We start from the raw sequence: 26,018 nt of genomic DNA, 5'->3' as shown, positions 1-26,018 counted from the left end.
ACTATGCAGCTATGAATGTGGTTTGTACATTGCTTTTGTGCACAGCACAGAGTAGACCTCAGTCTCATCTGGGCTCGGAGGGGCTTGGAAATTTAATAAGCTGTCACTTAGTTTGAGGTAATTGGCCTTAGCAAAGCTCTTAACAGGTTTGGAGTTTGATGGGGATTCTAGGTTAGTTTTAATACTAAAGGAGATCATTTTGAGGTCAGATCTTACCAGGGAGAAGTTATTGTATGGGAGGTATTAGCATACCTCATGTTCATGAATGCCAGGTTGTACCTCTAGTTGAGAAGCTAACTAGTTGCTCCAGGGTGTTTTCATTGACAAAGTCTAAAAACCTGTTGAGCAAGTGAATTATGGGTTATACAAGTCTCCCAGTTTATGGAGAAGTAGTTGAAGTCTACCCATAAGTATGGTGTTAGGCTGAATGTTAAGAGATTCCAGCAGGTTTTTGGGTAGGAGGTGTGATTTTCCAGACTCATGGTATGGTATCTGTAGCTAGCAAGGATATGCTAGGGGGTTGCACCTGTGGTTAGTTTGACATGGAGCAGCATTGTAGCCTTTGATAGCTGGGGTGCTGTCCATGGTTCTGAACCATGTTTCTGTGATTACAGATATGTCTGCATTCTCCAGGGTGAGGAGTGCTTCTAGGGAGTGCAGTTTGTTTATTTAAACTCATAGCACAGAGCAGCAGTACCTTTAGGTAGTCGTGAGTGATTTTTGTTATGTTGGTGGGTTTAACAACTTGGCACAGCGTAAAAAGACACTGTGGGGATCAATACATTTTTGCCAGTATCTGGAAGCAAAGTGATGACAAGTGCAAAATATCTATGGCAAAGCATTGTGGTTTGTTGATCTTGTCTCCCCAGGCTGACAGATATTGGATCCTCTTGTTCTGACACCAGAACTAAGTCAATTATTGAAGTCAATCATTTTTTGCTGGTATTGTGGCATCATCATTGGTGAGGGTAGGATGCTAATCAATGCCAGATTCTTACCTGCCTAGACACACATTCAGAGAGCTTCATCATGCTTCTTTTCATATAGTCTTGTGAGGTACGTCTTAGGTCATTCTGTGTCATACTGGTACTTGTGGTTTAAAGACCTAAGTGCATGCATGATCTGGCGGATTTTGGCTACAGACAGACAGCTCACTGTGATCTTCTCCTTGTTTAGACTGGTAAGGGGGTCATTAGTATGTCTTACAATGGAATCCCCAATAGCTAGAATGTTTGGTTGTGAAGTGTGTTGCCTTATGGGCTTGGCAGCAGGGCTACTATGATTTTCAAAGTTATGAGTTGTGTGAGGCTATGTCTTTTTTTGTGTGTGTGTGAGGGGCCACTGAGAGATGCTTTTAGGAGATCTTGGAGGTTTGGGTAGATTACATGTGAGTACCTCCACATATGTGGGTCTGTGTGTTTGTCCTTAGTGTTGGTAGTGAGTGTTTTGGATGTAACGCTGACAACCTGTTTTGCATTTTTTGTGCATGCATTTGAGAGCTTTGCCTCAAATGACATTGTGTATCTACATCTCTCATATATTGTGTTTGTGTGTTCTAAATTTAAGTGGTTGTCATTGAACATGAGGCAGTTACTACACTGTCTCAGGATGCCCATATCCACCAGCCACTAACGCAGATGACAGGGAAGCGCCTATCCATTATAACAGATCCTTAGTAGATGGGAAGGAATAGAGAAGAGTCACTTAAAGGTCTAAGTGAAAGTGGTGGTATACTATAGGATGACCTGCAATAGTGCTGCCATCTGTGCAAACTGGCAGCTCTTCAAGCAACTATGAACAGTGGGCAGCTATGAAGGGCATTTCCTATACAGGATTTTAAACTGGAGAGATTTGTGTATGTACGAGGCACAGGCAACTGATTTTATACCAGCAGGACAAAAGACCTTTATACAATGAAGCCCTCAGGCCAATCCAATAGATGCACAATAAGGCTGCCAGGAGCAGCTCCCAAATTGGAAGGGTTGAATCAGCCCTCTGCTCCCACCAGAGTGCAGAATAAAACCCTCTTAATGTAAAATGCACTTGTTTTGAGCTCAAGTGCAGTAACAAATGCTTTACAACAAAAGGCAGAACTCCTGTAGTATCAGGAATCCTTAGAAATAAGTTTACAAACATATACTTTTGGGGGTTTGGAAGAAATGGGAAGAAGATGCAAACTGTAATCAAGCATTCAGCTATAAGTCAGCACTAAATCGTGGACCCTGGAGCAGTGAGTCCGCATAGCTGTTAGATGGTTATTTTAATTTTTATTTCTTATACTTCCTTATCTTCTTTGCTTCTTATTGGTATATTGAAATTATGTGCTGCTTTGTAAATAATTGTCACCCTCTTACATTTATTGTTTAGACTTGAATATGTTGCCCTTTTAATTTCCAGTATCTTTCTTCAAGGAGGGGTTTTGCTGCAGTAAACAAATGGACTTCTGCTAAGTAGCATCATTTGTTCTCTGGCCTGATTTTTTTTAATATGGTTGAACATCATCTTAGCATAAGGCAACACCTTATGTTGATGCACATTTTTAATTTTTGGAACTACTTTTTTCAGTCATGTTGGCTACATTGCACTTAACTTTTACGGAATGCTATTTTCTCCTAGTTTTTCTATTTCTGTTTCTTGTGCTCCTTAGTGTCAGCCATTTGCAGGGTCTCAACAACCTTCTTCATCTCCAAAGCAACTAAGAGAGGAGATAGGAGCATCCCAGTGTGGTGCCATTCTGATGGAAGGAGAAGGGGTTCCTCTTTGGCCTAAACTTAAACACATATGCTTACACATGATGTGCATTGATATCTGGGCACTTACCCTCCCATTGCTTAAAAATGATGCCCCTTTTGTTCCATTTCTAGAACCCCTGACCTTCACTGGGGGCTGGTTTCATGAAGCCCCAGAAGCTGCTCACTCCCACTCCCCGGCACCATCCACCTCCCACTTCTAACACATTCCTTCTGTTTGACATTCGAGGCCTTGGTACAGGTTCATAGGTTCGTACTAGGCTATCTGCCCTAGGGCATTTATAAGCCTAGCCAGAGTGTGTGTGGCTTTCACCACCCCTTAGGATAAGAATACTATGCCCTTTTAGGGTTTAGTTTACTGTGCCTCTGTCTAGTAGTGACACAGAGATGACCCCCGGGGTAAACCTACGATCTCCCATCCACTCGTCAAGATTTCTCTTGAATAGAGTCAGTGAGGGGCTCTGCCTAACATGGACTGGGATTCTGTTCCAGAGTGTAGGGAGCCTCTGGGTTATGAATCTGTCCCTCCAGCACGTCCTATTTATTTCTGTGTTGAGGTTTAAGTCTCTTGCTCTCATGGCTCTGATGGATTTGGATTTTCTGAGGTGGAGCATGTCCATTAATTCCGGATTGGACATGGCCTTGTACGTCAGGCACAGATCACCTCTGAGTAGGCGGTATGCAACTGAATAGAGCTGGAGTTTTTCAGTCGGGCAGCATATGACATATGTTTAAGACCCTTTATCCTCTTGGTGAGGAACTTTTGGGGTCTTTCCAGCTGCTGCAGGTGTCGGGTGAGATACATCCCAAATGGGGCATTGTACTCGATCATTGGCCTGATAAAGAGAAGAGTACAGGGGCACAATGACCTCTCTTGATCTAGATGTGAAACCCTTCATGATAAGGTGGGCAATATAGAAGGTCTTCCTAACCACTTTGGCAATGTGAGTGTCAAATGAGAGGTTACTGTCAACCTGGGTCCCTAGGTCCCTGATTACCTCTTCCGTACTTAATGGATTACCACCTATGTGGTAATTTGTGGGTACCTTGTTTTTCCCAAAGGGTATGACTATACATTTTTTGGCGTTCAACTTAAGGCCATGGCTCTGGCACCAATTATCCATTTCTATGAGGCCTCTCTGAAGGATGTTTGTGTCCGCTGGAGTATCAGTTATGGCGCCCAGTTTGCAGTCATCTGTGAACTTTGTCAGCCACAATCCTCCTATGTTTACCTGTACCTCGGAAAAGTAAATGCAGAACAAGAGGTGTCCCAGGACTGAGCCCTGTGGGACACCGCTTGTGACTGGCTTAGAGTCTGACATAGCTCCAGCAACTCTGACCCTGTGGGTTCTGTCCTTGAGCCAGTTTGCAACCCATCTTGTGACATATGGGTTTACATTTAAGCTGGTGAGTTTGTCTATGATGCCCGAGTGGGGTATTGTGTCAAAGGCTTTTGCAAGGTCAAGGTAGGCTGTGTGAACTGCCTTACCCTCATCAATGGCCTTAGTGACTGTTTCAAAAAAGTTGACCAAGTTCAAAAGGCAGGATCCGCCCTTGACAAAGCCAAATTGGGTAGGATCCAATGTCTGTAGGTCCTCAATGTCTTTGTTTATGAGTTCCATAATGATCCTCTCCATAGCTTTGCAGACCAGGCTCGTCAAGCTTATGGGGCGGTAATTTCCAGGGTCCGTAGAAGCACCGCCTTTGTGAAGTGGGATCACTGTTGCCGTACGCCACTCTTTGGGTATGTATCCTGTAGTAAGGCTAAGATTAAACAGCAGCCTTATGTGTGGGTTTAGTTCCTCTTGGAGTTCATGTAGCACACAGCCCGGGACACCGTCCGGTCCCATTGATGCTGTGTTTTTAGCTTTCGAGAGGGCGGCTCTCACCTTGGCATCTGAGATGTTTGGGAGGCTACACTCTGCTGGGATAGTTATTTCTCCTTTTGGCGGGGAGGGGGAGGAGAAATTTGCACTGAACCTGTCTGCCAGAATGTTGGCAATGTCAGTGGGTTCAGTGTATTTTGTGTCATTTTGGACTAATTCTGAGCATATCTGGGAGTTTCCACCCAGGTTTCTAACATAGCTAAAGAAGGCCTTGTGATTGTCTTTTGTGTCTTTTGCGATTTTTCTCTCAAAGTTGGCCTTGGATGATTTTATGAGTGATCGTAGTTTTTTGCTAGTACTGATCAGAGATGCCTTCCCTTTTAGGGATTTTGCTCTGTCATGTAGTAGCTTCCTCCTCCTGTTGTAAAGTTTGTTTATGGCTGGGGTCCACCAGACCGGGCACCTGCCTTTGGGGGAATGGGTCTTGGTTTTATTTGGGATTGCATGATCCATGCATTCTTGAAGGTGCCCGTAGAAGGCATTTGCAAAGGATTTAGCAGTGTGGGTTGTGGTTTCCACTGGCCCAGGGGCCTTGAAGGATACCACTTCAGTTTTAAGAAGTGTGAAGTTTGCTTTTGAGAAGTTCTTCACTGTGGTCTTTTGTGCAGGGGGTGGGGGCGGGATGTGGATTTCCAGTGAGATTAATTTATGGTCTGATCTTACCAAAGAGGGATATACTTCCGGTGTGGAGCATTTTGTCCCCATGTTTGTGATGATCAGGTCTAGTATATTGTCTCCTCTTGTGGGAATGGTGACTAGTTGTTCCATTGCATTTGAGTTTATGAATTCTAGGAACCTTTGGGCTAGGGTGTTGGGGCTTGAGTAATGTTCCCAGTCTATGTTTGGGTAGTTGAAGTCTCCCAAAATGATGGTATTTGGAGAGACATTCATACTCTCCAGTGTCTTCAGGAAGGCTTTGTGGGGTTCCTGAGTTTGAGAGGGTGGTCTGTAGCATGCTACAAACTGTAAGGCAGTTTTGCCTATGGTTAGTTGCACCTGGATGGTCTCCGATGCTTCGTGCGTTGCTACTAACCTGGAGGTGTGGGTATCTTTGATGAATATGGATACTCCCCCTCCTTTTGTGGTTCAGTCCAAGTTTTGGGGCCGGAAAGCATGATATGAGGTAAAACCTGATAGTGCTGGGGTGCTCTCAGGAGCCTTGAACCAGGTTTCAGTCACTGCACAGACATCAATGTTCTCCATACTGAGGAGGGCTTTGAGGGCGTGCATCTTGAGGTTTAGACTTCTGGCATTGAGCAGCATTACCCTTAGTTTTTTTCCACTTGTGTTTTCTAGGGAGGTAGGTTTGTCATTTGAGCCTTGCTTAAAAAAGGCACTATGGGGGTGGCAAGAGGCTTGGCCAATATCTGGAAGCCCAGGGGTGACAGGTGCAAGCCATCCCTTGCGAAGCAGCGTGGCTTGTCAAGCATGTCATCCCAAGCAGACAGACATTGGATCCCCTTAGAATGACACCAGTAATTAAGCCAAATGTTAAAACTGATCATTTTGTCTTTGTACTGTGGCATCATTCTTGGTGAGGGTAAGATGCTGCTCAGGGTCAGGGTCATACCGGCCTGGGCTACATAATCAGAGAGCTCCTCTATGTCTCTTTTCATGTAGTCCAGGGAGGTACGTCTCAGGTTGTTCACACCGGCATGTACAATGACTGAGTCATATTTGTACTTGCTGTGGAGTGACCTGAGTGCTTGTGTTATGTGGCGGATTCTAGCTCCCGACAGGCAGCTTACTGTGACCTTTTCCTTGTTCAGTCTGGTGAGCGGGACGTCAGTGTGTCTGACTATGGAGTCACCTATTACAAGTGTGTCTGGCATGTTGTTTGGCCTTAAGGGCTGCGACTGTTTAGCACACTGACTTTGTGAACTATGTGTTGCATGTGCTATGTCTTGAGGTGGTGGTTGCTTGGGTGTCTGCTTTGGAGGCCTCTGTTGTTTTGGTAGATTTTTAATCAGCGCCTCCTAGTATGTTTTTGTGTGTTTATGTGTTTGATTTGCAGTTGTGATAGTTCTATGTGAGACTGGGTTTGTGGTGTGCGTGGTTATCTTCTCCTCCTAACTGGTCTTGCCAGTACTGAATTGAGAGAGCTCAGCCTCCAGTTTGGCTATATAGTTGCATCTCTCGCATATATTTGTATTTGTTGGGAGGAGGAGAGGGTTGTCTGTGTATATGAGGCAATTGTAACATTGCCTCAAGATTCCCAGATTCACCAGCTGAACAGGAGAGGACGCCAGCAACTGACCCTTCGACATGCTAGAAATAGTGAAAAAGATTGCTGTGTAACTGAGTCAGAAAGGACCTATAGGGAAATGGGTACTCAAGGGAATTTAGGTGAATGAAGTACTTTCTTTTGTTTGAGTGCTTTACCTGTATAAAAAATGCTTTAGGAGCAAGTGCTGAGCTTTTCAGATAGAGTATAGGCTGTTTAGATTGCAAGTAGAACAGTTCTAAGGGAAAAATTGAAGAGCAGACTTTACGGAGCCAGCAATAGTTGAAACTTGATTAACCGGCACTGCCCAATGCTGCTCTATGAGCAACTTCGCGCTAATTCGCGCTAAAGTGCGCAAAAGCGGGCTTTATAGCAGGGGGTTGAAAAGAGCCAGGAATTGACCCAAAATGGCCAATAAACTACAAGTTGCTGGACTGGAACCAATCTTCTAGGGACAAATAGGTTGCTCAGTGCTCCCCACTCTCACTGGTGAACAAAGAAGCTTCCTCTTATCCAAATAAGGATATGGATAGCACAGGAACTAAGACAAAGCCCAGAGATCAGCAAAATCTGAAGACTGGACTATTCCAGTTCAGAAAAGTGGGAAAACAAGGATTTTTTTTGTTTTTTTTTTCTTTTTTTCTACAGAGAAAGGAGAAAAAGCTACAGTAACAAACAGTAAATGCTATAAAACGGCTAGCGCACTTGAGTGTGTTAGCCTAACAATTAAATTAAACAAAAAATAACTTTTTAAAGTGCTAACAGCTGTACATGTGGAGAGTCTTCAGATATTGGTCTTCAGAGTAAGAAACTCATAGATGGGTTCACCTAAAAAGTCAGTAGAGAGTGCACAGGCAGGGAAAGAGAGGCCTTAAGACCCTGCCAGTCTCACTGAAGCCTGTAGACTTTGGACAGAAGATATTTTGTCTTGTGCACTGTGGTCTCATACCTTAGTTCTACAGAACCTCTGTGTGTCCTGTTCCCTTCATAGTTAGATAGCAGGATTTGTATATTCTGCTGCAGAGGAGGTCTCTGATATGCTTAGGCCAGGTGCAAGTTCCTAAGTACCCATGAAGCATGTCTGCTCTTCAAATGTTGGTCACTATCCTGAAATTTGTGAAATAATAGACATACTAATCATCCTTATCAACTTAAGAGTCAGATCTGTTTTATAGTTTGGTAAGCCACTCCTGGCAGGAATTGTGACATCTGCCAGCTAGGTATGCCATTCACCTGGGGCCTAGAAGTCAGCCTTGTGGGAGACCGCCTAAATGGCTATTGGCTATAGGATTTATGGAGGAGCATATTGTGGTCTGGCAGAGGGGCAATCTCCACCATCACAACTTCTGTACTGGGGACCCCCTCTACCAAAGAAAAGGAGCAAGTCTCCCACTTCCATTTTTCCTATTTAAAACTTAAAAGGGAGGACTTGATGTACTCTTTCTAAGTATTCTTTCCAATGGGCTATGATGCTAAGTATGTGAAAACATTTTTTTCTGGGTCTCCTATGAGGATGCTGTTTTGCTGAGCTACATAACCATCATGTAGGGACATTTCAGATGGAGCTACAAAGATACTTCCAAATGTAAAATACAGTACTTTGACCTACTGTGTGTGGAAGAACACAAGACCCTGGTTGCCCTCCTGATTTCTTAACACCTACAAGGATGGATTTGAGTTGGTGTCCCTATAACCTGATTCCCAGACACCTTCTACCAAGAACCCAGGTAGATTTTTTAAGAGTACAAGAGGCCTATAATTATCTTTGTACTGTCCAAGCAGCACACCCAGCAGTTTGGTTTAGCAGCTGCAAGGGGTGAGTCTAAGGTGGTAAAAGGAATGAATATCATCCTTAATTTTACAAAAAAAACCCTAGACCACTTCTGGAAGAAAATGATGCATTTCTTCTATTCCAGTGTTTGGAGCTATAAACTTCCAAATGCACATTATCAGGTACCATGCTGAGCTCTTTATACAAAATGAAAACATGGCAGCTGCACTTTTTTATTAAGTCTTTAATGAAAAGAGTATGCAGATTGACACAGAATGTTTTCATAGAAGGTAATCATCCCCTTACATGTGGTTATTTTATTAAGTTTATATACAGTTTACATTTGTTAACTGGACAAGTGGATGGATCTGAGAATTATTTTCAAACACAGCCTTGGCTATACAGCAGCAACACATTGCAAGATAAGATAAGTACAATATTGTAGTACAAGAAAATTGTAGCAAGTGTAAACAAAATAATCGCAGATAACATATGATCCACATAATACAAGGATTTTCACTGTTATCACTATATGTATATTAGTAAAACCATAAGTGCAAACTTAATCCATGGTATAAAGACTAATAACGCATTTTACTAAAAAAGAGAATTTTGCAGTTACATGTATAATAAATGTCAGTATCTGAATTTGTGTGATAGATTTGTATTGTCAGTGGCCCAGTTTGTCTAAAATGTTAGCTATTTGCATACGTAGTTGTGCACATTATTATAATTTGGGGGAGGTGGGAGAGGAATGCAACTATCTGTCTGTTACAGTGGCATTTTGGCAGAAACTGTGAAGGTATGTCTGCTTAAACACTGGGCAAGAGGATGTTACAGGCCAGGGGTTGTCACTGTCCTTGGGCAAGAATTTCTGTTTTGGCCCTTAGTCTTAAAACTTCAGAAAACTGTAGGAAGAGGGCAAAAGTATATAGTGATGCAGTTATTTCACTCACCCTTTCCTAGATATAACTGAAAATTATCCAACTAAGCATCATCCTGAATACACATAGCAAGTCAGTGCTGATGAGGTTAAAGAGTATGACCTCGGTGGCCAAGGAAGAAGTAATCAGGATAAAGTGGAAGCCCTTCCCCTCAGGAGCCTAGGGGCCAGTACTGAGTGTACTTCTAGCCCTTTCCCCTTCCTATTTCTGCCCTTTGCACTGTTTTGGGAGGGCAAGCTATTATTTCAAGAGGAATTGTTTTAGCTTGACCTCTAATAGGTAGGCAAAGTCAATCAAAACCAAACCAAGTCAACAGCTGGTGCTTCATCTGATTGCTTATAAAGCTGTAGAAACAGTCCAACAGAGAAGGCATGGTCAAGTTTTCTTACTCCAGGGTCTTCGTATTCTGAATGATGGATGGCTTATGGAGACATCTTTTGGATCTGTTAGGGCTGAATAAATTCCCAAGGGTGGCAGTGTACAATCCAGTAAGATAGTTTTGCAGAGAGAAATAAAGCACCATCGACTCAGGTTTGACTAGAAGCCTAGACAGTGAAGGAGGTGGCATGGTGAAAATGGGAGAAGAGTGACAGATTGATTGCCAACTTTAACAGTGGGGCTGCAGCTGATGCATTGAAAGGACCCTGATAACCATGTTTGCACCAGTGGTGCTTTGCATTTTCTGTGGGTTAGACATGTGGAAGCACATGTTATACAAGCCGGTACTAGTGGAAGTTAAACTGTAACTAGGGGAGGGACTTAATTTTTTTATTAATATAATTATTATTATTATTATTATTATTATTATTATTATTATTATGCATTTATCTCTTACAGCAGATGATGGAACTGATTTTTTTTATTATATGTAGTCTAGTGGAACCATTATGAGGAAAATCCAGTGATCCCGTAAGAATTTCTATTATACAATTCTTCCTCTAAAACGTGCACGCTGATTGGCCAGCCCAACCAGCGTGCCCGTTGTAAATCCCTCAATATACTAACGGAAAAAGGTCCGGTCGCCTGGACTTTTTCTGTTAGTATAAAGCTACTAATCTCGCTATGTTAAAAGAGTTTAACATAGCGACAGGTTTAAAAAGCAACGCAGATCTCCGTTGCTTTTTTAAAGCTGTCTCGCTATGTTAAACTCCTTTAACATAGCAACACAGTAAAAGCAACGGAGATCTTGCGATCTCCGTGCTTTTTTAAACCTGTCTCGCTATATTAAATGGGTGTAACATGCGAGACAGCTTTAAAATAAGTAACGGAGATCTCCGTTGCTTATTTTAAAGCTGTCTCTATGTTAAACCCATTTAACATTGAACAGTAAAAGCAACGGAGATCTTGCGTTCTCCGTTGCTTTTGCACAACTCTGATGTACTGCGTAGGCATCGCAGTACATCAGAACCGCCCATGAATACCAGACAGCTGCGGAAGGGCAGCAAAGAGGCATTATACAATGCCATTATTTAAGAAAAGTAATTATTTCTTTTCTTAAATAATGTCATTATAATAACAATAACCACTTCTGGGTGTGGTAATGCGGGATTTAACCACGGTTGTCTTTGTTTGGTCCCTCGGGCTTCGCCCTCGGGACCAAACCATGCCAACCGTTGTTAAATCCCGCATTACCCACACCCAGGCGTGGGTTATTGCTATAATAGCAGCTGAATTGCTGCCCGCATCATTTGATTCTTGTCATATGCTCCATTAAAAAAAAAGAAATGTTACTTTTACTTTGTGGGCCCGGCATATAGTGTTCAGCCAGGACAGACTAATTGTAGTTCCACAGGGGAAGCAAACCTTCAACATAAATGTCTCAGAAGGCACATTTAGACCAACTAAAGGTTCTGAAAAATGGAACAAAAGCATGTTGTGCAAGCACATCTGCTTGAACAAGATGCCGGGCTTGTGTCTGGTCATAAGAGATCCAGACCATCACTTCTACCAGGAAGTCAAAGGGTGTGACAGCACCACCATAGTGGTATAGTTTATAAACAAAGAGGCACTTGATCTTACTAGTTGTACAGGCTGCTGTATTCATATGGGGAGCTTGCTGAAACTAGGCTTCCACCTCCAGGCTTTTTACATCCGCTCAATCCAGATCTTGGGCACAAACTTAATCAGGGCCAGCATTAGCAGTTACATATATGAACTAGATCCCAAAGTGTTCTAGTCAGTTGTACAGAGATGTACATCTTTGTCTTGGTCAAAAATTACCAGCTAGGGAGATTTACTCCAGATTCCCATGCTAGAAGGTATGAACAATGAATGCCTTCCCATGGTTGGAGGCCTGCTCTGTGCCTTCCTATCCATATTCCTATGGCCAAGGGTACTTCAGAAGATCAGGATGGTCAGATACAGAGTCCTTCTGATAGCCAGTGCTTTCCCAGGTGATTCAAAGTATGAGAGGGCTCTGTCCTGTACCTGCAGCTATACACACCCCTCACCCAGGCTGAGAAAACCATAGAGTATTCCAGCTGGAAGAGCCTGAAGCTGGCAGCACTAACCTTATCAGCTTGATACCTTTAAAGGATCAGCCATGTGAGGAAGTAAGGATGTAATATATATCTTGCAGGAAGCCAGAAAGCTAGAAAGCCCAACAAGAAAGTCTTATTTAGCAAATGAAAATGTTTTTCTCTGCAGTGCTTATTAAGGGGTCTTCTGTCTCCCCATAGACTGCAGAAAGACACCAGTCCTACAGTACCTGTCAGAACTCCTGACAAGTAACCATTCTTACACTTCCATTAAGGTGTACCTTAGAGCAGTTTTTGTATGATTTCCCTTGGATTCCTCCTCGTCTTCGCATTCTTCAGTACACCAGTCCCTCAAGGGGGTACTGCATTTGAGGCCACGTAGAAAACGTGTGCCTTCCCCGTAGAATTTTAGCTTCATTAACTGAATACAATTTAACCTTAGCCCCCATGGATCCATGCTTAGTTGAGGCAGCTCTGTGCAGTCTATAATATTTAATTTCTCAAATTTTGGGAAGATTTAAATTTTGATGACTGTATGCTCTTACATGACAAATTGCATCTTAGTCATTACAGGCCCATATTTATAACTGGGGAAATCTCTGATTATTTCAAGTTTTTTAGGATAACAAAACTTGTAGTGCATGGAGTGCTGTGATTACTGTCAAAAAATGGTTAAATTACATCCAGGTTCAGAGCTACTACAACGCATGACCCAACCTTAACAATGCTTAGAGGAGGAGCTTAATTGTTAAGCACCCCCTACAGGCTGTTAACACTGAGCATGCACTAAAGCATGCAGCAGTGACGAATAAGCAGCAGCAACAGGACATGAAACGGTTTAGTTTCAAATGCCGTTTCGGCCTGTTGTCCGCTAAAGTACACAGAGCATTTTGTAAGGATGTCACCCACTCTGCCACTGTTTTACTGGATTTCAAAGTGTCACAACACATACTAGCTAGTAGTACATAAATTGGATACATCTCCATGCACTACAAAGAATTATGATTGGCTCTCTGGTTGCAAAGAGCTGTTTTCGACATAGATGCTAAGATTCCCCTCTCAAGCTTTGCTCTCCAGGTGAATTTCTTGGATGCCTAGAAATTCACATGGGGAGAGCAAAGTTCGAGAGGGGAATCTTGGCATCCATGTCGAGAACACATAGTATATACATTATGATTGGCAACCCAATCAAAATCCTCATAATGATCTCCGATTCACTAACCATCATGAAATGAAGGGCTTAATAATGTTATAAAGTGCTATTACTGTAATGCACAGAGCTTATGGAATAAATATGAGGAATTAATAAGTCATATTGAGGTAGAAAATTATAACATATTGGTGTAACAGAATCATGGAACTCAAGACACTTAAGATTCATAAGATTTAGTAAGTATGAATGCTTAAGGGAACATTCTGGGGGTGGGGGCCAAGCATGCCATAACAACTGCAGAGTCTGATTTGGGACTTATTTGAAGGGCCTCCAAACCACAATCCTGCCATTACCCAGTGTCACCTCTTCTATTCTCAGTTGTTTGCTGAAAAAAAACACACATTTTATGAGGAATAGACCAAAAATATGAGGCAAAAAATGTGAACATTCTGGAAAATTCTTGACATTTGAGAGTAATGATATGGTATCGGCATTTGTTTATCAATGCCAAGAACTGCATTTTTAGCATACTTGTCAACTTCTTTGCTCAAGAATGCTGGACAGTAGCAAAAATAATGGAAGTACAAATGTTCAAAATCAGGGACTTTTGTAAATATTAATGTAATTCACTTAAAATTTAATAGAACAACAGGTTTTGCATCAATGTATATTTTCTGAACAATATGATATACGAAACTATATAGTCTGGTATTATCAACCTGACTGTAACTAAGCAGAAATCAAAATTCTATGATGGGCAAGGCAAAAATATGAGCAAAATCTACTAGGGATGTTCTGCAAAAAAAAAAAAAAAAGGCCCGTCAGTGTTCAGTAGTTTAACTTTTGCTACATTTGTATAAAACAGCTTTCAAGCAGTTTGCTACTGTCTCAGAGTACAACTTTTTTTTCTTTCCCTTTTGGGCTTCATGGTACAGACTTTGTTTTCCTTTTTTCTGAAGCTGCCAGGAGTAGCAATCATCAGGTGCTGATGGTAGTTTAGTACTGGCATTTGTTAGTGAAATGCCTGTGTTTTATTTGGGGTAACAGCTGAAACGCTCAGTGTGTGGTAGTGACTGTGGCAAGGTACTTGTTACTTCTGGAGTAAGCAACATGCTACAGTTTAAAGTAGAAGAGTATTTGCTTTTTTTATTTTCAAAGTGAAGACCTTTTATTAGTTTTGATTTTGGACTGCAGATTACAGTGGCAAGTGAAGGCTGCATTGCACTCATGCTCAGTAGGCCCAAGGACAGTCCTGGGTGTAGGGGTTCTTCTTCTTTTGGCCTTTCCCTGTTAGGGGTCGCCACAGTAGAACTACGGTCCGCTGATTGGCAGTAGATTTTTTACTGTGTCAAGGTGCCAGCTCGACGCCCAACCTTCAACAAAGGCACGCCTATTCTACGCATGTCTTTCGAACGCCACTCGACCACGGGGAGGACATGCAGACACCACACAGAAGGTGCTCCAACCGAGAATCGAACGGGAGAACCTCTTGCTGTGAGGCAACAATGCTACCGCTGCAGTACTGTGGCTTCCCTGGGTGCAGGGGTTATGTTAATAATTCACATCTCAATGAAGTCTGCTTTGGTTTTGTCTGATAATGCTACTAAATGTATGATATTTAACATACACAAGTGCTTGAAAAGTTATGAACTGTAAGTAATTCACCTAGGATGGTTAACACAGCTTGCCCAGAATATCTACAAAAGTGTGCAATAATATAGATTTCAAAAACACTCTCTCTTACTAGGGAATTTTAACTACTGAGAAATTGACTCAAATGACTAAACAGCAACTAATTACTACTCTAAGGAATTTATTGCTATTTTATTTTTTCATATAATGGTTTATATCAATTATTAATGATAAAATGAGGGAAAAATCTTCCAGACATTGCAGCTACTGATGTTCCTGCTTTAATCCATGATCTTATAGTTAAACTACCTCTTGGAATGGCTGACCCTAACTCAGTTGAATTTGACATTGCATATTTCACTCTTAACAACTGAGCAAAATACAAGTTTGTCTTGATGAATTTTCAGGACTGTAGTTGTTTATTGGTAACACTGATTGGCAATGTAGTCATGTATGTTGTGAACCACAATATGGCTATACAGTACAATCCTAGCAAAGTTATTAACTGACAACGTAGTAAAGATTGTCACTACTAAAAATATCAACAGTATTAGCAAGAGACCTTTTTAGTGGAACACTGTCCTTATTAGATTATCTAAGAAAAATAAATTCATTTTCAGGATATGCAAAAAAAAAATCTCAAAAAAAAACCACCAGCAAAAGGAAACCAAATATGATTAGTAAAATATTAAAACTTTAAATCAAAAAAGACAAAAATTAAATATGAGAACAAATTAACAGCTGACCAAGCAAAACTGAAAAAAAAATACTTATATGCTTAATGGTGAATTAATGATGAACCTAAAATAAGACACTAAGTTTACTAGGTGTTTCATATGCTTTTGTACTCATTATAACATCGCTATTTTACAGATATCAGACTAGAATACTTTTCCTCACTCAGGAATTATTGATAAACTCACCAAACTAGGCATCAAGCCCTATATCACTAGGTGGGTTGCAAACTGGCTCACTGATAGAACACACAGTGTGAAAGTAGTGAACTCCAAGCCAGACTGCTGACCAGTCACAAGTGGAGTCCCACAGGGATCTGTCCTGGGTCCTCTCCTGTTCAGCATCTACTTCTCAGAAGTCCAGGCCAACACAAAGGGACTCTGGCTAACCAAGTTTGCAGACGACTGCAAGCTGGGAGCCATTATTAACTCCCTACATGATGCAGACATCCTACAGAAAGGCCTCACTGAGTCCAATGACTGGTGTTGAAACCGTGGCCTTAAGCTTAACACCAAACAAAATGCGTCTTCATCCCATTTGGTAAAAACTCAGTTCCCACTAATTACCACATCGATGGGAGCCCACTGAGCACTGAAGGCGTTATAAGACATCTGGAGACGCAGGTTGACAGCAACCTCTCCTTCGACCACCACATTGCCACTGTGGTCAGAAAGTCCTATGTGGCACATCTCATTTCCAAGGGTTTTGCATCCAGGAAGAAAGAGGTCATCGTCTCTCTCTACTCTTCCCTCATTAGACCACTCATCGAGTGTAATACCCCATTTGGCATGTACCTCACTAGACACCTGCAACAGCTGGAGAGGCCACTGAAGTACCTCACGAAGAGGATAATAGGCATTAAACACATGTCCTACACGGACAGACTCAAAAGACTTCAGCTTTTCTCTGTCTCATATCACCTACTTAGAGGTGATCTCTGCTTGACTTACAAAGTCATGTCTGACCCAGCTCTGTTGGAAATGCTACAGCTAAAGAAATCCCAATCCTTCTGCACCACATGCTCCAGAGACCTCAGCCTCATTACCACAATCAACAGAACATGTTGGAGGGACAGGTTCCTCACCCAGAGACTGCCCATGCTCTGGAACAGACTTCCCATATATGTCAAGCAGAGCACCTCACTGTCCCTGTTCAAGAGAAATCTTGATGAGTGGATGGGTTATAGAAAGTTCACCCCAGGGATCACTCCAGTGACTCTACTTGATAGAGGCACTGGGAACTAACGTTGGGCGGCATGATGTCAGGGTACTTCTATGGACTAGGCTTGTAAAGGCTCCAGGGCCATTAGCCTAGTACACACCTATGAACCTATGACAAAATTTACAACTCTTGAGCCAGTTAGGCAACCTTTGGGTAAAAGTAACAAGACTGCATCTAATGACCTGAATAACATTCCAGCTGTATTATATAATATTAAGGGAGACCAGCCAACCAACTTTTGTTTTACATGTGTAGCAAGCTGCTTCATTCTGGATTTGTACCACCATCCAGGAAAATAATATACATTGCACTAGTTAAAAAAAAAAGGAAATAAAACTCATGTGAAGAATTGCAGCTCAATTAGTGTTACATCCATTTCAAGTAAATGCTTTGAAAAATGCCTCATAAATATATTTTGAACAAAATGATAAAATATATAATTTTATTTGACATTAGCTAGCATAGTTTATAAAAGGGAGCTCAGCGTTACAGTGTTGAATTTTAAGCTCTTTGATACAAATGTAACAAGTATCCATTGCACTGGACCTAGGATTGACATCGGGGGTTAAATACTTAGATTGGTAAAGCCTTTGCCTCCTATCACGTTCAGTAGCACTAAAGTCCGAGATTAAAATTTCATTTTAATCTATTCTTGATTAGATTGTTTTCTGTTAACCTTAGTTGTTGTGCAAGGAATACACTCAAATTACTTAGCTGTTAAAGTGTGAGTGTCCCCAAGGCTCTCTTCTCAGACCAGTGTTTTGTTTTGTTTTCTTAATACCATGTGACACAAGCTGATGGATCAGCAAGTATGTTAAAGATTGCAAAATTGTTTTTTCTATTTCTTGTGAAAAAGATTTTAAAAACATCAGTGACCTATATGGCTGCCACTTGTGAGTGGGCAAAAATAAGTGGTCTACAGTTTAGTATAGACAAATAGCAACATAATCTGTGTTGGCAAAAGCAATATTTGGAAACCAAACATTTTACAATCACAGACAGTAGCTGAAGATCTAGGAATCCATGCCGTGTAATTTCTTATTTAGCAAATATGCAGAAGTAATATGTGGTAAGACCATGAAACAAATGTGATTCACAGTAAAAAAAATCGTGCTACTAGGGATGAAAACTGCCTCATCAATTTATACAAGACCTACATTTGACTAACTCTGGAATACAGTAATATTTTTTTTTGTATTTACAGTTTGGGACAACTAAGGAACCTTGAAATGGTCCAAAGAAAGTTCCCCAAGAAAATACAGTCACTAACCGAACTTAATTACAAGGAAGGATGAAAAACCCTTAACTTGTACACCATGAGCTACACGCTCCAGGGACCTAAACCTCAGCACAAAAATAAATAGGACATGCTGGAGGGACAGATTAATTTCCCAGTGGCTCCCCTCACTCTGGAATAGAATCCCAATTCATGTTAGACATAGCCCCTCACTGACCCTCTTCAAGCGAAATATGGACGCGTGGATGGGAAATTGCAAATTCACCCCTGGGATCTCTCCTGTGTCCCTGCTAGACAGAGGCACAGTAAACTAATCTTAAAAGGGTACCTTCTGTGACCTACTTTAGAGGCACAGTAGGCTAATCTAATAGGGAGGCGGAAGCCAAATACACTCTGGCTAGGCTTATAAATGCCCTAGGGCAGATAGCCTAGTATCTACCTATGAACCTACAGTGTAGATATCTAAGGGGGGAACTGATTTTACCATTCAGAATAATATCAAGGTGCAACTTTACAGGCAACTTTTGATACAAGTCTGTATAATAGTATATTAAGCCACCAACATAACATCTTACAGTTCTGTTTTAAATTACATTAATCCAAATGCAGTCCCTCAGTCCTAACTCATAGAATGACCACATTTTGGAACAAATTACCTATCACTTTAAGAAGATCCAAAGGCTTGACTATTTAAAAAGAAAACGTAGATGGGTTGGTAACATACCATATGATCCAAGTCTGAAGGAGTCCGTGTTTCTTGATGGCTATAAGACTGGCACTGTCAAAATAAATAATGAACTTATGGAAGTACAAATAGCAACTGGACTGATGTTTCACTACATGATTTGTTTATTAGCTGACCTAATCAACTGTACTATCATCAATCTTATCTGACTTTACCCCCAGCAGTTTTGCTTTGTCAAGGGTAGACCCTCTCTAATGAACCTTGTGTACTTCTTTGAAGAGGTTATTTAGGCCGCAGACTGTGGACAAGCTGTCCGCACAGTGAACTTTTATCTCACCAAGGCATCCAATACTATACCACATGCAAATATAATAAGCAAGTTGAAGGAGCTCCACATTGACCTGTATGTTGTTAGATTGGTAGCCAGATGACATAGAGACAGGACTTGCACAGTAAGAGTAAGGGGTGTGGCTGGAGAACATAAGATGACAAATGGAGTTCCACAGCGATCTGTGCTGGAACCTCAGATTTCTACTTACCAAGTGAGCATCTTTGGTTAACAAAGTTTGCAGATGATTAGATGGTTGGGAGTCACAAAGTCCCCCAACATACATGTACCCCAGCAGGAGCTTACATTTGTCAATAGCTAGCGTACTGAAAATGGGCTCAAGCTCAGTGCAAAAAAATACATTATAACATTTGGTAGGCAACTCCAGCTCCATCTTATAGTATAGGTAACACAACACGTCAGAACAAAAAGGTTATGAGAGACCTGGGCACATAGGTGTACAGCTTCCTTACATTTGACCATGTTGCAATGGTGGTTAGGAAATCCTTTTACCTTGCACAGCTCATAGCAAAAGGTATTTCTTCCAGAACAAAAGAATTGCTCACCTACTTATACTCAGTGTTGATTAACCTCATTGTTGAATATAGTGCCATCTTTGGTCTGAACCTTGCAAACTATATCAAATAATTGGGAAGACCATAAAAAGATAAGGTGCCTTAAAGAGGTAAACTACAAAGAATGGAGGCTTTAATCCAATTCTCATATAGACTTCTTTGGGGAGACCTGTGTCTTGCTTATAGGGTTATAAGAGATTGAGTAGTCTAAGAACTGGTATACTTTAGTAAGTCAAACAGTCTAGCTGACACTAGAGCTAGAGTTCTAAATCTACTCCAACAAATAAATAAGACTAAGAGGAGGGATATATTTGTCACCCAGCACCTAACCCTTCTCTGGAACCAACTTTGTCTCCAAGTTAAGTAGTGTGATCTGCTGTCTGCATTACAAAAAAATAAATAAAAGGAGATGGACAACAGGATGGATGTTCATAAATTCACCCTTAGTATGACTGGCCTGGCCTTCCATGAAATGAGAGGCAAGACTTAAGTGTAGGTACTGGCAGGAAAGAAATGTCCTTGAGGATCATTTGCCTTGTAACTCCTGTGATCCTGTGAACCCATTTATTGATAGGATTCTGGAAATTGGCTTAGATTGCCAAAAATTACTTCAGCCCTAAATCAGTTGGTGTCAAGTTTGTGTTTAAATGATACACACAGTATGCTGCTCCCTGAAGAGAGGGATTTTACCTACTTAACATTGATAGCCAGCAGTGCAAGCAGACTGCATTATATTTTTATGTCAGCAGCTTTAACAGGTAGAGTTTTGTCATGCTCACATATTTACAGAATTCATTCTGACCACAGTGGTATTCTGGTGGATATGCTTGACATATCCAGTGGGGAATCCCAAACTGCCCTTGACACTTAGATACCATCATATTGAATGGTGCAGTGGGGTTATCTGGAGGCGTTGCAGGACTCCTGCTTGAGGCAGCTGTGGACAAATGGGGGAGAGAACAGGTAGGAAGGTATGAAGAAGGACGTTAAATTTCTGGCAGTAAGATTCATTAACAGGAAGAGGGCTAGCAGGTCAAACTATTGGAGCTGTATTAGAAATGCTGGATTATCAAACATAGATATAAGATAGGAAGTTACCAGACTGCTAATGACATATGACAATTTACAAGACTTAAAAAAGATTACCAGCTAACCACATGGAAAGATAAAAAAATTGATTTTTTTTTTTGGGGGGGGTATACCTCCTAAACTTTTAGCATAAAGAATTAAGGATAGGAAAAGGGGGGCTGTATCATGGTAATTAGAGACCAGGCAAGGGTTCCTTAATATATTTCTAGTATCACCTGCCACATGACTGAGGTCTATAAAGAGCTGTACCAGTCCTTTAATGGAAAACATTGGACCAGAATCTGGAGATTTCTTAACTCAGTCAGCCTGCTGAAGACTGGCAGAAAACTTAGAGCATCTTAATGGACTCATAACTGTTGAGGAAGTGGAGAGAGCTCTCCCTTCTAAAGGTAAGGCCCCAAACCCAGATGCTATCTTGGTAGTTGTATGTGGCCTCACCGGTACTGTTTGGCAAGGAGCTGTTAGACTTATTTCTGTACTCTGTCTTGAGTCAAAAGGGTAACATCACATTTCATCTTGCCTAGAATCCCATAGTATTCCTACCGAAACAGGGTTAGGTCCCCCTTTTTCCAAGAGAACTGTTAAGATAACATACTCCTTTTCTTTGTGTCCTGCTGATAGGGTTGTATGGGTCAGGGATCCATATCAAAAATTATCATCCCTCTTTAGGGCCTGGAGAAATTTGCACATATTTAGGTGCTGGCACTAGACAGGGAAAAGTGCACTTTGCTACCACTGAATGGGTGGGCTGAACAGCAGTTTAAGTTACAAACCCCAAAAATGTTAACAGTGGTGAAAAAACAGAAATATGTGGTCATTATCTATGCAAAGTATATATGGCTGCTCCCCGGGCTGAATGTAAAACCTTTCCTAGAAATATTGAAAGAAGATTTAATTAGATGGAAAAAAGTTGATGCTACCCTTCCTAGCCCAAATCCGAGCTATTAAAGTATTTTGTTTGCAAAATCCCTGTTCTTGTCCTGTCATATTCCCTTCCTAGATAAAACCTTGTATCCGTCAAAAATTCATAAGATCCTATATATTTTTTTGGGTGGGGGGGGGTCCCTAGCTTTGAAGCAAATTACTGACAAGCCTAGTAACCAAGGGAGGGCTAGGCTTACCAGATATTCTGTGTTACACCAAGGCAGGCTAAAACTCTTCCTCCCCCTTATGGGTACTTATAAAGCTGCTGGTTGGCTTAAAATGGACCCAGGGGGCCAGGACTGTCAGATTTGAAAGGGATGAAAGGAAGAGAATGTAGCCACATAAATTGTACCAGGGAAAGGATCTGAGATAACCATGCATTCCAGATGAATAACACACCTTTTCATTGGCTGGAATGGATTGGCTGTGAGATTTATTTTTGGCAGGATGTATTAGATCCCAGAACAGCTGTATTCCAATGATACCAAAGCTACAAGGGCAGGAGTTGTATTGCCAGTGGTAGGTTTTGGATATATTTACAGTTGACGTCAGTATACAGTGGGAATACCTTAGAAATCCTTTGCCCTACATGACAGCTGCTATTCCATTATAACTCAAGTTGTTACTCACTACTAGACCATACCACAAAGGCTTTTTAGTAAATATTTACTGACCAGGCAGGAGAGTGCCCTGTTCTGGCAAAAATGGTTTGCAGGCATCCAAATCTCCACACTGCTGTGTGAATCAGCAAGGACAGCGTAAAGGGTATTCAGAGATACCCCATGCTAGCTTTTACACTTTTTATGTTGATAAATCAGTGGTAGCACTTTTCTCCTAAGGCTTTTCAAGAAACATGGTATGGCTTCAGGTAGCTGCTGGAACTGTCATTCCCCGAAAACTACCAAGATTGCTTGGTACTGTAGATTTAGTAAGTTATCTATAGGAAATTACTCAGAAGGCAGCATTATGGACCTTACTTTTGCCCCTACCTGGGCTGCATAAACAGAATTTCTGGCTGTTGTGCTTAGAGGAACCAGGGACTTCTATATCAGGAAGGATTCTGAATCAGGATTTCGTGCTTGCATTTGCAACTATAATTTTTGGTGAGTGGCAATCAAGCCCGAGACATTTTAATACCAAAATCTACATCTATGAAAGCAGGTTGTGGGCTCATGTTTTCAACCATGAGTTTGCTCACAAACTTGAACAGTACTTGACTGTGTTCTTGTTCTGTGAGCTTTCATAATAAACATTACTTTTCATGTTCATTTTCTTGTATTGATGTAATGTGGAGCTTTTCTCCCAGGGCCTCCTCTAAAAATGGGTTTTTGCCCAGTCGGACTATCCCAATTGTTACCAAGACTTTCTGCTTGTCTGCTAGTGAGATGCTAACTGATGTGTAAAAGTTGGTCAGCCCAAACAATGTCTTAGATAGGTTTATTCATTTTAAATCTACAAGTTACTATGAACATGAGTTCTGATATTATATGTACTGCTGCTTCCATTGTAACAAACTGTTTCATGTTAATGTTTCCAAAGTGTTCAGTCTTCATTTTATTTTTTAGTGTTGTAGAACAAGATGAGTTTAGTGGGTTTGTTTCATGAGACATTGTATCTGCATTTTATTAATGGACTGTTATTTTCAGCTTGGTATGATGATGGTAAAGAACTGTTGAAAAAAATAACTGGTTTAGGCCAAAAAAGAATTCCATACTAAGGTGTTTTATTTTGGCATTCATTAATGTACAGTTGTTTTTGAAACACTGAGAGAAAGGAGAGTGTGAGAGAAAGGGAAAATCAAATGGCCATTAACTTATTTTTTTATCTGTGAAAAAATGTGCATCTCTCTAAAATTTGCCTTTACCAATGTTTATCCATTTTGTTTTCTCTTGCAGCGTCACCTAACAGTTTTCTCTGGATTTCTAGACTCTTGCACCTTTTCCGACAGACATGGAATGCCATGTTTGCTCCATATTACCTGGCCAGAGTCAAACAATGAGTTGAGCTTAGTGTGAACTCTGAAATGCTCATCTAACTCAGACCTTTGAATATATGAGAAGCAGAACACAGCTGTCCAGGAACGCTGTCTGCATACTGCAGTCCTGTACTGTTGAATGAAATGCTGCACAATTGCAAAGCAAATAGTGATCTACATCATTTTAGACTGATGAACTGTTTCTGCTGAGAGAGACCAGTAATTGGTCTAAATTATTTTACTTCTTGTGATATTTTCTGCACTAATTTTAACTTGAATTAATATTGTTGAAGGTATGTGGCAGTTTTCTGTGCATTAAGTGAAGATAACCGGATACAGCAGCACATTTTAGTACATTTATTTTGCAAGACTTTAAATTAGTTTTGACATGTACGTTATTTTCAGTTGGTCAGCCATCAGATACTTTCTGATGTTAGTGTTTGGAATGCAAGGATTTCAGGAAACTTCTTTGACTTTTTTGCTGTTTATAAAAATGAAACATGAAGGATGTAAGATCCATTCATGGAGTATGTCAAAATTTGCATATGAAATAAAGAAAAACACTCAGAATCACTCACACAGTCACACCTGTGGTACTTGACCACTGTTGTAATGATGTACTTGTTATAATTTGTCACAGAAAAGTACCTGTTGCTAGTATATAGTAGTGGGCTTTTTTTGACCTGCAGCTGCTTTGTGTTATCATTATTAATTTTTGGAGAGCCCATCTCACATTTTCTTTAATCCATTAACAACATGCCCTAAGTAATCTCAGGATTGGGAAAAAAGTGAGAAAGGCTAGTCCCAAGATAACTCGATTTTAGTTTTTCTTTTACTTTAGTATCAGTAAAACACAATTTGCAAATTATGTTTTTTCACATATCCAGGACATCAGACTGGTAATAATTGCACCAGTATATTAATTCTACTAATGAAGTAATTCCCTGCACCTTCCCAGCAAATAAAAAATGGAATCTGGAAGTAATTGGTCATACTATTCTGTAGCCTGACTTCTTCAGCTGTTTTGACATAGTAACAGGACATAAACTAACCATATCATGACCTGTTACTATGTAAGCTAAGCACCTGAGACTGTTTGCTGAAAGCATCAGTTTTCAACATTTACCTGACAATCTGTAATCATTTGACAATAGACGTCAAGAGGAACAGACCTCTCCAAACTTTTGGAACAAATTACTTTTGTAGGTATAAGTTTTACATATCTCTTGGCAGGAAACAAGGTACATCTGTGGGCAGTTGTAATAATACATGCTGCCCACAGCGGAAATCCATTCATTTTTTTCTTTGTCTTATACTGATTTAGGTTGGGGGGAGCTATGAATGACAGCAGCAAAAGGTTTGAATGCATTACTGTGGCTATTATCACTTCCTCTTTCATGACTGTCACACATCTGTGATGATTACTAGATACAGCTCTCTGTCTGAAGAGGCAGTTGCATGATCACATAGAAATGATCCTTGATATGGTTTGTTGGGGGCAGGGATAGTGCGTGTGTACTTGAAAGCAACGTGTTACAGTACATTACTGTGGTCATTCATTCTTTCACTTTCATGACGATCTAAAATTCCAGAAGTATGCTGAAAGTGGTTATCTTTTGTGATTAGGAAAGCAGGCTGTGTGTGAAAGCACAGAGCAGCTACATGATCATTTTTGAATGATCTTTGATATAGTTTTTTAGTAGTATCTTTAAACAACAGGTTGAAATGCCTTGTTGAGTTTACTGTCTTATTTCACAAAGGTATATCAGAAATGTGCAAAGAAACATGTTCTCTTTTTAGGAGTGTGGCTGTTTTTGAAAGCAAAGGGCAGTTATATGATTAAATGATTATTGATATGGCCAATGGGAGATAGTATATGTGCCTCAGAGCAACATGGTGAAGTACATTATTGTGGCTAATGTATATGTGACATCTTCATGGTCATAGGTGGCGTACTCTCCAACAAGGGGCATATTTCAATGAGAATGTATATGAAGGGAGCTGAAGCTCGTACTGTATTTTAAAAACACAAAACACAACTTGGATACTGACTTTCAAATTATAATTTCACACACTGTCCAATGCAAATATCTTTCTATTCAGTTCACAAGAAACCTGCACATTTCTGCATTTTTCTCAGGGGTGAAAACATAATTCATTAAAGCATAAATATATTTTCTTTTTATAACATAAGACTTAAAACCAATATTTTCCCTGAAATTGATGACTAATATGTAAAAAAAAGGGGCGGGGAGCATTGCTAGGAACTGATAGATTGGCAATCAGAAATTCCGCGTATAGCTTTTCTATTTTCTCTGCTCCTAAAATGTTATAACTGAGTATCCTAATCTTTTGCGCAAAATTTTTTACTTGGCTAGGTCTGTTTTAGAGATATAGCTATGGATAGTTGCC

General features: G+C 40.7%; 1 protein-coding gene across 1 annotated transcript in view; it reads left to right on the top strand.

The window, feature by feature from the left end:
* Nucleotides 1-24,183, top strand: part of PEX26 (peroxisomal biogenesis factor 26) — a 120,997-nt gene extending 96,814 nt beyond the window's left edge. The window contains exon 5 of the mRNA XM_044088467.1: nt 23,527-24,183. Coding sequence (XP_043944402.1) covers nt 23,527-23,630 — 104 coding nt within the window. The 3' untranslated portion in view covers nt 23,631-24,183. The remainder of the gene's footprint in view (nt 1-23,526) is intronic.
* The last annotated feature ends 1,835 nt before the right edge of the window (nt 24,184-26,018 follow it).

The sequence above is a fragment of the Protopterus annectens genome, chromosome 11.part0 (genome assembly GCF_019279795.1).
Source record: "Protopterus annectens isolate FY-2018-M chromosome 11.part0, PAN1.0, whole genome shotgun sequence".
NCBI lineage: Eukaryota > Metazoa > Chordata > Ceratodontiformes > Protopteridae > Protopterus > Protopterus annectens.
Note: the sequence above shows the minus strand (reverse complement) of the source record. Positions and strands in the feature narration are given on the sequence as shown.